The sequence below is a fragment of the Mixophyes fleayi genome, chromosome 2, assembly GCF_038048845.1.
Source record: "Mixophyes fleayi isolate aMixFle1 chromosome 2, aMixFle1.hap1, whole genome shotgun sequence".
NCBI classification, from domain to species: domain Eukaryota; kingdom Metazoa; phylum Chordata; class Amphibia; order Anura; family Limnodynastidae; genus Mixophyes; species Mixophyes fleayi.
The window spans coordinates 14,942,359-14,960,957 of record NC_134403.1 but is presented as its reverse complement, the minus strand read 5'-3'; the positions used below and the strand labels follow the sequence as shown (position 1 = coordinate 14,960,957).

General features: G+C 42.0%; 1 protein-coding gene across 4 annotated transcripts in view; it reads right to left on the bottom strand.

Annotated features, from left to right (window-relative positions):
- Window positions 1-18,599, bottom strand: part of FCHSD2 (FCH and double SH3 domains 2) — a 95,055-nt gene that overhangs the window by 17,574 nt on the left and 58,882 nt on the right. For 2 of the 4 annotated variants that reach the window (XM_075198538.1, XM_075198536.1), the window contains exons 7-12: window positions 17,974-18,028; window positions 16,920-17,048; window positions 9,510-9,632; window positions 8,661-8,690; window positions 8,228-8,323; window positions 7,091-7,162 (exon numbers count right to left, since the gene is read on the bottom strand). In XM_075198538.1, coding sequence (XP_075054639.1) covers window positions 7,091-7,162; window positions 8,228-8,323; window positions 8,661-8,690; window positions 9,510-9,632; window positions 16,920-17,048; window positions 17,974-18,028 — 505 coding nt within the window. The remainder of the gene's footprint in view (window positions 1-7,090; window positions 7,163-8,227; window positions 8,324-8,660; window positions 8,691-9,509; window positions 9,633-16,919; window positions 17,049-17,973; window positions 18,029-18,599) is intronic. The other 2 variants (XM_075198537.1, XM_075198539.1) reach the window with 2 other exon arrangements.

Genomic DNA, 18,599 nt, shown 5'->3' with positions numbered 1-18,599 from the left:
CATCCTTTGGAATGACAAGTCTTACACAATCAACCTGTTGCCTAAAGTCAGAGCGGAAGCAGCTATATTGTGGGCTGAGCCAAGGATCAGTCTAAAAATTCACAAGGAACGTCAGTGAGGCACCAAGTGCCTCATGCCTCAGTAACGTATATTGCCTCAAGCCAGCAAACTGCTGGTGATGTTTATTCCCTCATCGCCCTGTCACTTCCACAGATCAGTACAGCGTCCTATAGTGTAGTCGCCGTGATAGTAATATAGGAGAGCTTAGCTTCAGCCGATCCTGAATCATTTATGTACCTGTGAGTGGGGGGAGAGTCCTCCCCCTACCCCCCAAATATAGAGGTAAACTGTAGAAGACTGGCGCAGGGTCAAAGAAAGCAAAATCCCTGGAGAGAATAAAACAGCCCTCCATCACCGCCGGATTACTGAGTGACGTTTATCGCCACATTCCTTAAAGTCTTGGCAAACAATCGGCTCCGTTTCTTGCCAGAGGACGCGGATTTAATGATTTTCTTTTCTCACTGCCTATAAAGGGCCTTGAGAAATAACGGAGGAAAGTGGAACAGTTTAATAACCTGTGTAAAGCAGTGACTAATGGTGGCACATAGTTAGCTGCGGAGAGCAGCTTCCAGGCTGCAGCGAGACGACTTGTCTTATTATAAAGGACTTGTCTTTATAACCACCATAGGGGCTGGCAGCTATAGAACATTTCTTACACCGATATAACATGAAGGCCATGGACCTTTAACAGATTAGCAACCCCCCTGTCCCCCCCAATCTGGACCCTCACTGGCTGAGAATGTGCCAATCTTAAAACACAAACCTTAGACCGTGGACTGTAATATATTGTTATACAAAAGGTACTGAAACATGGAACAAACTAGGGATCAGCAAGATCAGGGGCAGCAGAGAGTCACAATAAAGAGAATTTATATGTATGCGAGTTTGCTCCAGGTATTTCTAGGACAGGGTTACAGAAGATGATATTTTTAGGGCACAATGAATTATGTAAAATAAACGTGGCACACCTGGCATTTTGTCCAAGTCGGACATTTAATTAAATGGATGATTGATCGTGCGCTCGGCAGTGACTGTGGTGCTAGAATCAGACTGTGCCTGCAGAGCTGCCTCTACATCAGCCGTGGTAGAACTACAAGTCACAGGATGCTCAGCCAGCTATTCGTATAAGACTTAATGTTATAGCAGGTTATGATTGTTAAGATACAAAATAGCTAGAAGTCCATAGTCCTGGAATATAACAGCTGCAAATCCTATTAGTGATGAGGTTGTTATCCATAGAGCACGAGCTGCCCTTTCACCCTAAGTTATTGCCCTCTCGCTGTACTCGGCAGAGCTCTATCAGCGGCCGGGTACAGAAAGTCCCAGCATGTGAATAAACAGGAAGACAACGGATAGTCTTCCTCTTGGAGCAGAACTGGCTGCATCAGCGTTCTGGGACAATGCCGGTATCTGCAGAGAGGAAGACGCATCTCGTGAGCCAGGGGAGAAATAGCTGACGGGGACCCTGGAAATCCTCTCGGATGTGTGACAGCAATAACACTGCACAACGGTGCTGACCTGCACAGCGATGTGCAAAGTGTCACTATCAATAATATATAATATGCAAACACACACTAACTCTATCTATCTCTATCTATCTCTATATATATATATTACGCGCACACTATATAGAGTATGCAACCGCACACACACACACACTATATAGAGTATGCAAACACACACACACTATATAGAGTATGCAAACACACACACACACACACACTATATAGAGTATGCAAACACACACACACACTATATAGAGTATGCAAACACACACACACACTATATAGAGTATGCAAACACACACACACACACACACACTATATAGAGTATGCAAACACACACACACACACTATATAGAGTATGCAAACACACACACACACACACTATATAGAGTATGCAAACACACACACACACTATATAGAGTATGCAACCGCACACGCACACACACTATATAGAATACACACACACACACACACACTATATAGAATACACACACACACTATATAGAATACACACACACACACTATATAGAATACACACACACACACACACACACACTATATAGAATACACACACACACACACACACTATATAGAATACACACACACACACACACACTATATAGAATACACACACACACACACTATATAGAATACACACACACACACACTATATAGAATACACACACACACACACACTATATAGAATACACACACTATATAGAATACACACACTATATAGAATACACACACACACACACACACACTATATAGAATACACACACACACACACACTATATAGAATACACACACACACACTATATAGAATACACACACACTATATAGAATACACACACACTATATAGAATACACACACACACACACTATATAGAATACACACACACACTATATAGAATACACACACACACACACTATATAGAATACACACACACACACACTATATAGAATACACACACACACACACTATATAGAATACACACACACACACACACTATATAGAATACACACACACACACACACTATATAGAATACACACACACACACACACTATATAGAGTATGCAAACACACACACACTATATAGAGTATGCAAACACACACACACTATATAGAATACACACACACACACTATATAGAGTATGCAAACACACACACTATATAGAGTATGCAAACACACACACACTATATAGAGTATGCAAACACACACACACTATATAGAGTATGCAAACACACACACACTATATAGAGTATGCAAACACACACACACTATATAGAGTATGCAAACACACACACACTATATAGAGTATGCAAACACACACACACTATATAGAGTATGCAAACACACACACACACACTATATAGAATACACACACACACTATATAGAATACACACACACACTATATAGAATACACACACACACACACACACTATATAGAATACACACACACACACACTATATAGAATACACACACACACACACTATATAGAATACACACACACACACACTATATAGAATACACACACACACACTATATAGAATACACACACACACACACTATATAGAATACACACACACACACACTATATAGAATACACACACACACTATATAGAATACACACACACACACTATATAGAATACACACACACACACTATATACAATACACACACACACACTATATACAATACACACACACACACTATATACAATACACACACACACACTATATAGAGTATGCAACCGCACACACACACTATATAGAATACACACACACACACTATATAGAATACACACACACACACTATATAGAATACACACACACACACACTATATAGAATACACACACACACACACTATATAGAATACACACACACTATATAGAATACACACACACACACACACACTATATAGAATACACACACACACACTATATAGAATACACACACACACACTATATAGAATACACACACACACACTATATAGAATACACACACACACTATATAGAATACACACACACACACACTATATAGAATACACACACACACACACACTATATAGAATACACACACACACACACTATATAGAATACACACACACACACTATATAGAATACACACACACACACACACTATATAGAATACACACACACACACACACTATATAGAATACACACACACACACTATATAGAATACACACACACACACTATATAGAATACACACACACACACTATATAGAATACACACACACACACTATATAGAATACACACACACACACTATATAGAATACACACACACACTATATAGAATACACACACACACACTATATAGAATACACACACACACACACACTATATAGAATACACACACACACACACACACTATATAGAATACACACACACACACACTATATAGAATACACACACACACACACACTATATAGAATACACACACACACACACTATATAGAATACACACACACACACTATATAGAATACACACACACACACTATATAGAGTATGCAACCACACACACTATATAGAGTATGCAAACACACACACACACACACACTATATAGAGTATGCAAACACACACACACACTATATAGAGTATGCAAACACACACACACACACTATATAGAGTATGCAAACGCACACACTATATAGAATACACACACACACACTATATAGAATACACACACACACACACTATATAGAATACACACACACACACACTATATAGAATACACACACACTATATAGAATACACACACACACACACACACTATATAGAATACACACACACACACACTATATAGAATACACACACACACACACACACACAATATAGAATACACACACACACTATATAGAATACACACACACACTATATAGAATACACACACACACTATATAGAATACACACACACACACACACTATATAGAATACACACACACACACTATATAGAATACACACACACACACACACACACACTATATAGAATACACACACACACACACTATATAGAATACACACACACACACTATATAGAATACACACACACACACACACTATATAGAATACACACACACACACACACACACTATATAGAATACACACACACACTATAGAATACACACACACACACACTATAGAATACACACACACACACTATATAGAATACACACACACACTATATAGAATACACACACACACACATATATATATATATATATATATATATATAATACACACACACACTATATAATATACATCAACACACACACTATATAATATACACACACACTATATATATAATATACACGCACACACACACTATATAGAATATACACACACACACACACTATATATATATAATATACACGCACACACACACTATATAGAATATACACACACAATATAATTATTATCAAACCTCATTGCACTATGTTTAAAATATATTGGATTAGGTTAGTCTGTACCTAATAACTATTAATGTCAACTTTGTTAGAATATTAATAAAACGAATGTTCCACATTATAAGATCTCGGCCACCTGGGAGCGATAAATCTTAATCCTAAAATCTACATCACAAAACTCAGACGTGTGACGTTTTTATAAATCTCACGATTGAGATTAAATACATACAAAGAACATGTCTGCTAGGGTGCAGCTCTCTCACACAGCGCCCCGGCCTTGTTTCCAGGTCCCTCTCGTCGTTCGCTCTGTACGTATGTGCTGTTGTCCTACCGTTCACCGTGTCTTTTAAACATAATTTTTGATGGTTAAAGACTCTCAAATGGTACAATCTATATCACGCAGTATTGTTACACCGAAGAACAAGGTCTTAAAGTCTATGGTTCATTTACACACAGTGGAGGCAGCCATATGGTGCAGTGTGACTGGAAGCCAGGCACGTCTGACGGCACAGGGTCCAAGCCAGAGCGCCTTCTCGTAAATCATTGGCTCATTCCATAAAATGTCTGCCTCTACCGTGTGCATTCAGCAGGTACACCATCGCCCCTGCAAGCCAGACATCCATGGGTTAAACACAGTATTCGTTACGCCGCTTTTCAGGAATAGGACACCCCCCCCCCCCTCCCTCGCTGTGCAGAAGGACATTGTCTGAGCACAGTAAGATACAGCTCGCTATTAAATGTCCTCAGAAAACGCTATTAAAGGAACATCTGATGCACATTTACAGAACAGACATGAATCAGTACATTACCCCAAGGGAGAGAGAAATGTTAATTACCTCAGCACTGCGACAGCGGCTGACACTTCCGAAGCAGAGAAATTACTTGTGAGACTTCACAGCAAATCTGCCACAAACAACAGACTTGGCTGCTAAATTTAAACTATTTTATCACATTATTTAGAAGGTTATACGTGGATACGTCTCCTTCTATAAAATTATATGACAATGAAGCAGCAAGTAGCTCTCACAGCCTTCTAGGAGAGAACACGTCTGATCGCGCAGCACATTCATATAATTCACCCGCACACACGTCCTCCATACACACATAGAACACGGCTCTGAAGAGTTGGCATGTGAGACACTGTATGAAGTACCGTTAAGCCACGCCATGTTTAACATTAAGTATTCATGTTGGAAGTACACAGAATGGGGCTGAGTTTGGTCTTACAGGACATTTTTTGATACCCAACAAGTATCTTCGGTCAGATACTGGGATCCTGTAATTCACATGACGATCTTGTTCTAGACTTATAGATTTAAGGCTAGGAAAGAAAACAAACGTTTAAAATTTCTGCACACTATACAGTCTTTAAGCGGGTTGAAATACAACATTTTTTCTTTTTTAGGTAAAATAAGTTTTAGAACACAAAAGACTCTTCAAGGTCAATTTATGGCCAATGTGTTATTATGAAACTTGATAGCAGATTATCTGCGAGCATCTTCCCTATAGATAGTAAGCTTTAATGAGCAAGTAAGCCAATGGAACGCTCCTGTGTTATAATGGACTGTTTAGTATGTCTACAGGACCCTAGTTACCATAAAGCAAACTGGCACATGTAAATTATGTTGTATACTAACAACTTCGTGGAATAACTTCCGATACTTAAAATATGACCTTTTGCCTAAAATCTCCTGTTTAAACCCTAGAACAACCCCCTTGCTGCCATTTGACAGCTTGTGAATATCTGAAACCGCCGCGGCAACATTTGTAACCAAGGAAATAATCAGTGCAGTCCACAGTTTGTTTCCATGGTTACAGATGTTACTAAGGCCGATCAGTTATTCACAGGTTACCTGTCAAACTGAAGCAACAGGTTTCAACAGATGATTTCAGGCTGAAGTCTTATCAAGTATTAGGAGCTTATCCAGTCGGTTGTAATACCCAGCAACAGAGTTAAAAATTATACAACACAAACAATCGAGGTTTACATGACAGAGAAAAGGGTAATGGAGCATAGCGTTGAGGAATACAGGAGCACGGGCATGCACACAATGGAGAAGCGGGACACGGAGTGAATGGGGTATACCTTTGCTAAAGTAATTCTCATAGCACTGACAGGAGAAGGTTCAACATCCACCAGAGGGACAGAGCTAAAGCTCTGGGCGAGGCCGGGAGAAGGACAGAAACAGACAGACAGCACAAGGTTAGAAGACACAAAGTATCTCAGATACCTCTGGTGGGTTAGTCCATGCTATCAACCACATTAAAATCAACCCAACATCTATAGAACCTAGAGAAGATCCGTGGAAGCTTTCTCAGAAGTTTCAGATCGATAGTGGTCCTTCAGTTTGGAGAAAGAAAACCGGACCACCATATGTGAGCAAGTTCACCGAGGCCGTTACAGCCACCAAGCTGAGGAACGGTAACATTTATGGCCATACCGGCTCCATTAAGTTGCATTATATGCAGAAAACCAGGGAACATTGGAGACTTGAAGGACCAAGCCTAAATTAAAGACTTACTGCTAAATTCACAACCAACATGATGAGTCACAGGAATACGATAATTACGATGGCTTTCCATTTTTAAATCCAGGAAAACCCAATTATACTGATCTCCTCACCGAGCCACAGTGAAGGCGGCCAGTTTGTGGACTGCACCAATATCCGGCCCGCCAACTCACTAGGAGGTACTGACATCACTTAGGCCACTTGCGTTCTCAGGGATATTGGTTCATCCCACAAGATGGCTGCCTGCAGTGTGTGTGTGTGTGTGTGTGTGTGTGTGTGTGTAAGTGACGGGTCCTCTATTACGTTGCGGTAGCACTTTTCTACGCAAACCAGACTTGTAAAACGGCACTGTAGGGAGAAACTGTTTTAATTGGCTAAAAAAATAAATAAATTTCTAAGCATGTACATCACATATACATACGTCAAGTGTGGAGATCTCACAGGCTATTAGGAGGTTAAAATATAAAAACAAAAACACTTTTTCATACAGACTTAAATTTGTATTTATTGGACATTTAACCCCAAAGTGTTTGTGGTGGGCTAGGGTTATATACCAGTAATAAAATTTGACGGTAAAGCAACATGGCTATTTTGCTTTACTATACCTCGACCATCCCTTAATGTAGTAATGCTAAATATTATGACAAAATGAATGCGAATCGAGGAGCGTGAAGCACCTGTACCAGACTACACGCTATGACCGCAGTCCTTACCGTGTCGCTGTCGCTGGGCTGAAACTGAAAGGACTGAGCCTTGTGAAATACTGGGTTCTCCTGAACGAACAACTGGAGGTTGTAATCCCGCATCACCTAGAATGAGAGAGAGAGACGAATAAGAGCGCAATCAACAGGCCATGCACTTGGTGCGCAATCTACAACCCTGCGACAAAGAGTCCTTAGCCACCTTGTGCGCTGCGACACCCAGTGGGTAACAATTCACCGACTTCAGAACACTAGAAAATAAACGTTATGACGTGTAGACGGTGACCCAGAAAACTGTGCAAAATTAAACCCACTGAACAATGACCCAGCAGGACAAGAACAAAGAACAGAAGTGCCCGCCATACAGTATAACGCATGCACGGAGATGTACAAATGGACAATAAATGTAAGCAAGCGTCAGCCGAGCGATCCGCGGAAATCTTACCGAGAACGGGAACTTCAGCTGCATGAACGCCTGGAATAGCAAAGATAGGAGGGAGTGTTTTTATGTTGTTAAGGTAGGAAACAAACAGCAGAAAAATTAATTTGTTAGTAAGGGAGGGCTCCTTGTGACCCCAGGGCCCAAAAAAATCATCACACACAAGTTCTGGGAAGATTGGTTGCCGTGTGCCCTGTTTGGAGTGCGCAGGAACCAAACTGCCCACCCACTAAACCGGAAATATAAGCTGAAGATACATCTCTGCCGACAGTCCCTACTTTTCACAGGACAGGTCAGATTTTTGCCACTTAAAAGGCGTTATAGTTGAGAATGGGCGTGGCTTAGGCAGACTGATAGGGTTTGGAAGATCAGGGGTCGGTTCAATATTTTTGACTCTCCAATCAGGAATCTTATTTTCACGTGGGAGTTTTTAGGGACAGGTCAGAACTGAAGATGACAGAGCGCTTTGTGTTCCCACTTGGAAGAACGGTTTTATTTTACAATATAACAGGAATTCTTAACACAAACCCACTAGGCATAATTACAGAAAGTATTTAGGAGACTGTCATAGAGCTTTGGCAGGAGAAAATTTTATATTTCATGTATAAAGACCGGATTAAATAACCGAGTACATAAGTATCTGCCCTGACATGGGGAACTTTCACATATACATCTGTCAATGTTAAAAGATCATATTTGTGACCGACCAGTTTGCATTTGAGGCTAAGGGATAACTGCGCCCAGAACGAACAGCCGCCCTGACTTTCTTCAGCAATACGTGATGGTAAACAAGAATCGGCCAACATCAGCGGTAAGGCAGAACTCACAGTACAGATGAGGACCGCAGACACTTACCCGGCTGGAGGTTTCTAACAAATACTGGAATGTATTCTGCACAGCCTGGCACGTCTCCAGCTCCGTCCTGCTAAACGCCATGAGATAGTCCTTCAGGTGCTCGTAGACATTCCCGTCAAGCGTCTGCATGGAAAACAAAGAGGCGCATTTAACAAAAAAGAGCGACAACGTCAGACAGTCTCAGCATCAGGTCATTTTAAAGAAAAAGAATTATATAAAACATCCAAACCTACAGATGATATATCCATTACATAACCCTTCTAGCAAACCCTATCCTACAGTGATGAGTATTAATAAGTGTGAACAGTCAGGATGGTGCAGACACAATCCCATCTACAGACATGTCATCTTCAGATATCCTTCTAACCCAACGTGTAAGTTATGTTTAGTGATATATTTATGACTTGAGGTAACACCTGAAAAAAATGGACAGGACAGTGACCAGTAATATGAAAGATGTCGGCGGCACCGCTGGCTGAGTTGGTTATTTTTATAAAGGTTTTAAAAAGACCTAAAACTCTTCTCTTCACAGAACATCGACATCCCCACCAAATCCAGAGAGCCCCAACATGGCAAGAGCACTGGTATCTAACCCGAGAAGGCTTTATACACTAGGATGAAGTTCTCCCATCACCCAGCAAGGGGCGAAAGGGACACCGCTCGGATACTAGGAATGACACTTCTAGATCCGGTTCCAACTCATAAAACAGCCAATATATACTGCAAGCTTTCTATATCCTTAAATAAACGAGCCTTTAGTACTCTCCCATATTACATCATTATTCTGGTATTGGCTGGTTTAATCAGCGACAAACTTTGGTTCCGGATGGTCGCTGGTATATCTCCAGAAATCTGCAACCAAAGCCTTCTGCTGTCTGATACCAGAATAATTCAGACCAGCAAAGCTCGGAGGAAAGCGATTTAGAAAAAACATTTCACTCCATTAGAAATTTTAATAAACAGCGATAAACCAAGAAACAAGGAACGAACGCAGAATAGAACAGATTATAACGGTGATCAGACTCTTATCCAACTGATCAGCCTCTGTAAACAATAAGTAAACCGCCCTATGTACGGGAACCATAAATAGTGTTTCATGGTGAGGAATCGCATGCAGCCACTATGTACAAGTGATAGATGCTGGGATAAATACAGGGATTCATGATGAAATGACTCAAGGCGTACCACCTCTATTTAAATATAAATATACCGGTAAATAATAAACAGGACACCCGCTCTATTGAGAATTATAAAAGAAAATTCAGGTTTCAGAAACTCGTGGTAACGTTATAAAGTTATATGATAGAGTTGAGTTTATTCAACTTTGATAAATGTGGCCACATGCAGACAAGCATGGGAGGCATGCTGCGAGGTAGATATTCAAGAGACCTTATCCATTCACTGCGTACTAGAGGCACCAGGGAGGCACGAGGCACTTTGTCCTGCACAACAGCTGTGTTACCGACCCACATAACATCCAGCTTGTGATCACTAACTGCAGCCACTGTTGTCAGAGATCCGTTTATTACCTCTGACCAGGAAAGTGTTTCTCTAAATAGAACTGTATCCAAATCAGAGAGCACAGAGTACGCTGGATGATATAAATACACTGCTGAGCAGCACAGACGGCAAGGTACATTCAGGAGGGATTGCTGGATGGGGGATAACAATCCACAACCATCTGGACACTTTACAGAAACACTATCTGCCACGTGTGGCCACTAGCACCGTGCGCTGTTGCATAAGCCATCATCGAAAGCAACGTAATCCCACAGTCCCAAAAATCCACCCTTTGTATGCACAATTAGGGATACTGTCTTGTAGATTATAAGCATATTATAAGACAGTGGCAGTGTTTTCTACTATCCATAATAATGTACGGTGCGCATTATTCCTTGTAACAAACAAGTTTTCCTAACAAATATTGGAGCAATGTTATCAGAACACTTTATACAGCCATCATTTACAGGTGTTTATAAAGAGATCAGCATCACTACTATATTATACTGCCGTTTCTTATGCAAAGTCAGTATATGTCAGATACCTGGGTCTCTGTTACATTGGATAGTAGGAATATTTCGCTACACCACAGCCAGAAAACACGATCGGACGGCTCCCACAACTAGTAAGCAAAGAGGAGTTTGCAGACGGTTTCTGTGCAAGTAACTTTCACAAGTACAATAGTATGTAGAGTGGACACAGCCTCTAACTAAATTCAAGGTATAATTCATGGGTTATTAAAAGTTCCTATCAATAAGTAGGGAGCGGTCTTTAGAATTAAAAAAAAAACAACAACATTTATATTTGAGTTCCAAGAGTCATTTAGTGCATAAAACATTGTCAGGATACATCAGGAGAAGAATCAGTGGGAGAGAGGAAGGTAAAGGATGCAGGAGCTCAGGCCCCCTCCGCAATCACCACTTATAATCCTGCTGATATCACTTACTCCCATGTGACATGACCCATAGGTAAGGGAGCTGGTTAGAGGCGCTGTGTGTGTGATCTACCAGCAGAGGGAGCTCTACAGACAGTATGATTCCTGCACAGTAATGGGATCGGATGCATTAAGAGGATTGTGTGTGTTCGCGGTAGATCCCATGAAATGTCTGCTCTGTCAGTGTGTGTGTAATATACATGATTGTGACAGCGCAGCCTGTCACTCACCCCTCTCACCAGTAACACAGGGACAATGCAGTGACAGTTCATAGGATCGCTATGGAATGTTAGGTTTTATAGTCTGCAAGTCCCTCCTTCATGACCTCTAGTCTTTATAACCAGTAACACAGATGGAAGAGGAAGGGGGGTGGGGGGGGGGGCACTCATATTGCATATACAATTCCCTTAGAGTTGCATTAGGAAAAAACAAAACAACCTCATCCCCCCAATAAAAAAAAATAAGGGTCATTTACAAAGTGCATAAAACATTGCCCCGACGTTTTCCCAAGTTTGTTGAGCACGATTGGAGGCACGTACCACTTCCCCCATAAATCATTCTGCTTCTGCGAATGCCCCAGAAAATGCATAGGGTTAAAATGGTGTTAAAAAATAAAAATCCCAACCACCTCCTCCTAAGGACAACGTCCCAATTCCCATTGTACGGTTTTCTCCTAAAACACAGCGCAGTTAAGCTTTCTATAGGTCTTGTATTAATCAGATGGGTAACATAGGCAAACCGAGGGGGGGGGGGGGTGGGGGAGGGGGGTTCCTAGTGCCTAGAAACCCCCTCCAAGCCTGGGACACTGTATAATTGAGGTGGCTGGACTCTGCCCCCGCTTCACACAGCTCTGCTTGAAAAGGGAGAGCTGCGTGCACCTAACAGTAGTGCACGCAGCATTGCCCATGTATATTATGGGGTTAGGAAGAGTTGGAGAGCAGCCAAGCACTGTCTAAAATTATAGCCACGCCCCCATGCATGCTGGTCACACCCACTGGTGGCGTGGTGTGGAAACCCCCCTCTACAAATCCTGCGTTTGCCCCTGGGTAAGGTAATGAGAACCACAATAGATCAACATGTAAGACCCTTGTAGATACCCCATAACCCTCCTCCACCAGTGTTACATCTCAGTACACTGTCTTTTTTTACGATTAGACTGAATACCTCCTAACTTTAAAGTTGGGAATGGGGACAACTATGTGCTGCTTTGTGGCCACATGTCTCAGGGCCTATATAGTACTTTCCACTGCGCCAATCTTGGTGTCCAAGAATCTTTACAGATCAACCTCATTCCTCGGCGGAATGTTTTCCGGGGCTCAGTTTGGTAAATGAAGTACGATAGGGATCCCGGATCCTGCAGGTTGAGAGGATGCTTACAACCATATGACAGGACATGAAACGTACAGAATTATTCTGATTTGGGAGTTTCCTCGTCCTTTACATTTTAAGCTCTGGCGAGAAAGATCCTCTCATCATCCGTTTACATTGTTAGTTACTATAATGTTCAAACGGCTCTCCCCACAACGCTATGGAATATCATGGCAGTATAGATACATATTATACTGAAATATCAGCGGTCATCAAGAAATATTATTCCCATCATTTATATGTCACCTGAACTCCAGAATACACTGTATTATTCTCCTGTACATCTAGAAAGCGCTCTACCTCCGTATTACGTCTGACTGTCCAAGCCAGCACAAGTATAAGCGGACACTTGTTTCACCCGAGTAGGGTGTGTACACGGGACAGCTGGACCCGATGCTCTGTATGACACGCGGTACACCACACCCCACCAGGACGGGGGGAGCACAGTATCCCTGTGCCAGGGGTATATTTAGGAGAACACCTCACAGCCGCGCTGGGTACAGGATGCAGGTGGAGCAGGGGAAGGAAGGCAGCCGTTCTCCAACATTACACATCCTAAAGTAAATACATTATTTCCAACCTTTACAGAGGATAAAGACAAAACCCAAACAAGGTTTTATAGTCTGAATGGTAAATGATTCATGTGCATGGTCTAGAGAGAGAGAATACCCGGATACGAGTGTGGCATGCAGATTGATCAGCTCATAACCGCCTGAATTTCAGGTGATTGCATAAATAGTTCCAGTGGCAGAGTTTAGTGACATGATGTGAGGAGGGGAATGGAGGCAGCAGGAGGTCACAGACAGAGTTATATAGTGGAAGGAGAGGATCCCCAGCAGCACAGAGTATATCAGGAGATGAGTGATGTGTTAGTGAGGACAGGGCTGCATGTGACAGGGGCAGTGACATGATGTGAGGAGAGGAATGGAGGCAGCAGGAAGCCACAGACAGAGTTATATAGTGGAAGGAGCAGGGTCCTCCAGCAGCACAGAGTATATCAGGAGATGAGTGATGTGTTAGTGAGGACAGGGCTGCATGTGACAGGGGCAGCAACATGATGTGAGGAGGGGAATGGAGGCAGCAGGAAGCCACAGACTGAGAGTTATATAGTGGAAGAAGCAGGGTCCCCAGCAGCACAGAGTATATCAGGAGATGAGTGATGTGTCAGTGAGGACAGGGCTGCATGTGACAGGGGCAGTGACATGATGTGAGGAGAGGAATGGAGGCAGCAGGAAGCCACAGACTGAGAGTTATATAGTGGAAGGAGCAGGGTCCCCCAGCAACACAGAGTATATCAGATGAGTGATGTGTCAGTGAGGACAGGGCTGTGAGGAGGGGAATGAAGGAAGCAGGAAGTCACAGACTGAGGGTTATATAGTGGAAGGAGCAGGGTCCTCCAGCAGCACAGAGTATATCAGGAGATGAGTGATGTGTCAGTGAGGACAGGGCTGCATGTGACAGGGGCAGTGACATGTTGTGAAGAGGGGGACTGAGGCAGCAAGAAGCCACAGACAGAGTGTTATATAGTGGAAGGAGCAGGGTCCCCCAGCAACACAGAGTATATCAGATGAGTGATGTGTCAGTGAGGACAGGGCTGTGAGGAAGGGAATGAAGGAAGCAGGAAGTCAGAGATAGAGTTACGCCTTAATACCCACGAGTGTTAAATTACACACGTTCACTAGTAGCTTCACAAATTATTCTTGCTCCATTTAAAGCAAGTTAAATGCATTGAAGTGAAACACAAATAGAAACGCTAGTTAATGACCACATTACAAAATGTGTTTGCCAAACTGTTTCCCTGGCGTTTGGAATTAGAGTAGTAATGTGTGCCCGCTATCAGATGAGAGAAGATTGTAGTATAACTTCTATACCTTATTAAAAGGTATTAATCTGATTCAGTGCAACTTGCTGACTTTTTATGCAATCCACAGAATATGACCATTGTATTTCCATCTCTGAGAAGAGCTTTGTACTAATGTTATTGCTTGTTGTAACAAAATAATTTATCTGCTATCAACTCGCCACTAGGGGGCATTGTCCCAATAGAGCAACCTTGGGCAACTCTGGGGCTCTCTCTGGCTATTGTGGAACTACAAAACCCAGCATGCTGTAGGAAAAAAAAAAAAAAAAAATAGCCTGGGACCACAATTCCAGATAAGTTATTCAACCCTTTCATTATGAGACATGAATTTCCGCCATTAACCAAACTCTATGGATCCAGACTGCAATAAATATTTGTTACACGCTACAGATCTGCCCAAGTCTCACACACATCACTTGCCAGTACTCAAACAATGATGTTGGGTGGACACAATATATAATAAAACCAATTATGTCATCGCAATTAGCCCCTTGGCCTGTCTCCGACCCTCCGGGTACAAAGGACGGAGGAAGTCACATCAGACAAATTGTGTAAACAAACTTCACCGGCCTTTCATTTGCAACAATATGGTAACAGAAGAGGCCATTGTCTGGAATGTATCAGTACAAAAAGGCTACAAAATGATACAGAGGACAACAAAGGCTAAGTGCAAAGACATTTTATCAAACGTTAAAACACAAAAGCAGACGGAAATTAGATCAAACTCAATAAAAACAAACAATGACAAAACTAAATCAGACTCCAGGATTAAAAAGGAAATTATACTATTATATATATACTATTATATTTTGTTGTCATATTTTTATGCCTTCAGTAACACCCAGCAATAAGCCACCAGTGGTAGAACTGCCCAGCAATGTGCCAGTAGTAGCCGAAACGCCCAGCAACCATTTGACAACCACAGTAATGCCCAGTGATAAGCCACCATTATTAATGGTAAATAATTCCTAGTACAAAGTCATCATCAGCAGAAATGCCCAATAAAATGCCAGCTGTGGCGGTAGCAGTGCCCAGTAAGATGGAAACAGTAGTAATAATTCCCATTAATAAGCCATGTTACAGTAATGCCAAGTGCCAGCATTAATACGGCCACGCTCCTATAGCCGCTGTATGGTCACTTTGCTTCTAGTTAACTTGGCTGCCTCATTTGTAGCACCGTGGCCCCAGCAGAGGAAAGACGGAGACCCTCATCTCACCCCACGGGGGGGGACGGGACCCTTCAGCACCGAGTATCTCGGATCTTTATACATTCATATGACTAACAGAAGTGCCCGCGGCTCTAGAACAGAGGGGTATGGGAGCAGTCAGACAGGTAAAGGGGCCTGGGTGAGGTTTAATGGAATTGGGGCTAGTACTATGACGAACATAAGGAATAACAAGAATTGCAATTATAATGTGGTCAGATATCAAGTGGCGATATGCATTTGGCATAGCGCCAAATGAATAGCGAGCTCAAACTACGGTGATTCACCCAAAGTACCGGGTTTTGTAGGGTCCAATTACCACACATGCTGCCCCCCTTGCCACCAGCTCATGTCAGGAAGGGTCGGGGGATAGGGAACGCAGGTGCCAATCAAAGTTGGGCCCTCTAGAACCTGACAAATGACAGATGCATAATTGACAATAACAGAACAGTTACGTGACAAGAGACGGCTCTAGAGTCTGACCGCACGGACCACCAGAACAGCGCCACCTCTCCCCATGAGCAGCAGAAATCTGGACTCACCTTCATGGTGTTGGCCAAGTCCGTCTGGTAGTAGCGGTCCTGATGGGCATTGGCAGCCGCCAGGGTGAGGAGATAATCGTTCCGGGCATGGGTGGCTTTGGCGTTACACTCTTGTCTCCGTGCTTTTAACTGAATGCAGAATGGAAGAATATGAGTGGAGGTCACATATATATAATTGGTTTAGGACAACGAGCACACACTAAAATATCTTTGTTCTTCAAACCTATTCACCATTTACTAGTTCTATCAGCAAAGCAGCATTATTATAACGGAGCGCGTAACAATATCACAAAGGACGGATTATTTCTCTAGCAATATCTTTTTTTATTCTAACGAGCAACACACATAAAAGACAAAAGATTTTTCTTGAATTAGGTAAATAGTTGCTAAAACAAACTGAAAATATATATAGTTTTCTTTAATCAACATTTTTTGTGTGGATGAAATAAAAAAAAAATAATATATATATATATATATATCTCTATATCTATATCTATATCTATCTATCGCCATATTACCAAATCACGATGGGAAAATTGATGGAGAAGCAGTTTAGCCAAAGATCTGTGCTAAACTTAAGATTCCTCCAATGTGATTTAGAGGGAAAAGGAGGATTCTGTCACAGATTATAAACTTTAAAGAAAAATCGATTTTGACAGCAAAAGCTGAACTTCTGAGGTCATTGCGATCTGCCGTGGTCAGACACAGGTTACACATTTTATTTGGACAGTGGGGTTTTACTTGTTCTCTTTATAAACTTCAAACAAGACTGTACATCAGGGGTCAGGTGAACGTGAGAAGGGGGTAGGGGGACATCTCTCCAAATAACAGTGTGTGGGGTGAATGCCAAACCTGATTGGGCATCAACAATCACAGCCATCCAATCAGGCGATGTGTTTTCAGCACACACCTCCCACCACTAAATGTTAGAAACTCAAGATGAACTCTTTCCAAACTAATACCCGGAGTGTAGAAGGGGAACTAACTGAAGACAGGGTCAATATTTGTAGATATGTAAAGCAGGTATGGATTAAACAACTGGGCCAGAACTTACCTTCACATTTGCCTTCTGTAAACTTATTCTCGATTGGAACAAGCTAAGTTTGGATCTGCAAGAAACAAGAAAAAACAATGATATTACTGTGGATACAAAGGGGATAATACTCAGCCAAACTGGGGTAAAAACACGACTGGCGAGAAAAAGATGAAGTCCAGGGAACTGGAACAGAGCAATTTTTATTACAGAACTAGGAGGAAAATGGGACTGCGATGGGGACTGATTGCAGGACATGAAGCGGTCAGGTCCACCTCTAGCTCAGTCCCTTGGAGCCCAGCGAAGATGCTGTTCCTATATTTTAGGTATATTGATATACAGCAAAGTTTTATGGAGAGCTATATATTCTGTAAAGCAGAATCTCACAAAGACCTGTTGTTGTTTCAGAAGTAGACATAGCATAGGAACAGCAACGTGTAGAACACAGAATTATATATAGACAAATCCTGCTTGTAAATCCGGGTAACTGGGACAAGAGTCTTTTTCCTAGTAATCCCCCCCCCCCCCCCCCTACCCCAGCACAGATTCCTTTTCATGCAATATTTCTATCTCCACTAGGGGGCTCTGCCAACACAAGCAGGACACACAAATCCCAGATAATCTCTCAGCGTTTCAGATAGGAGAGA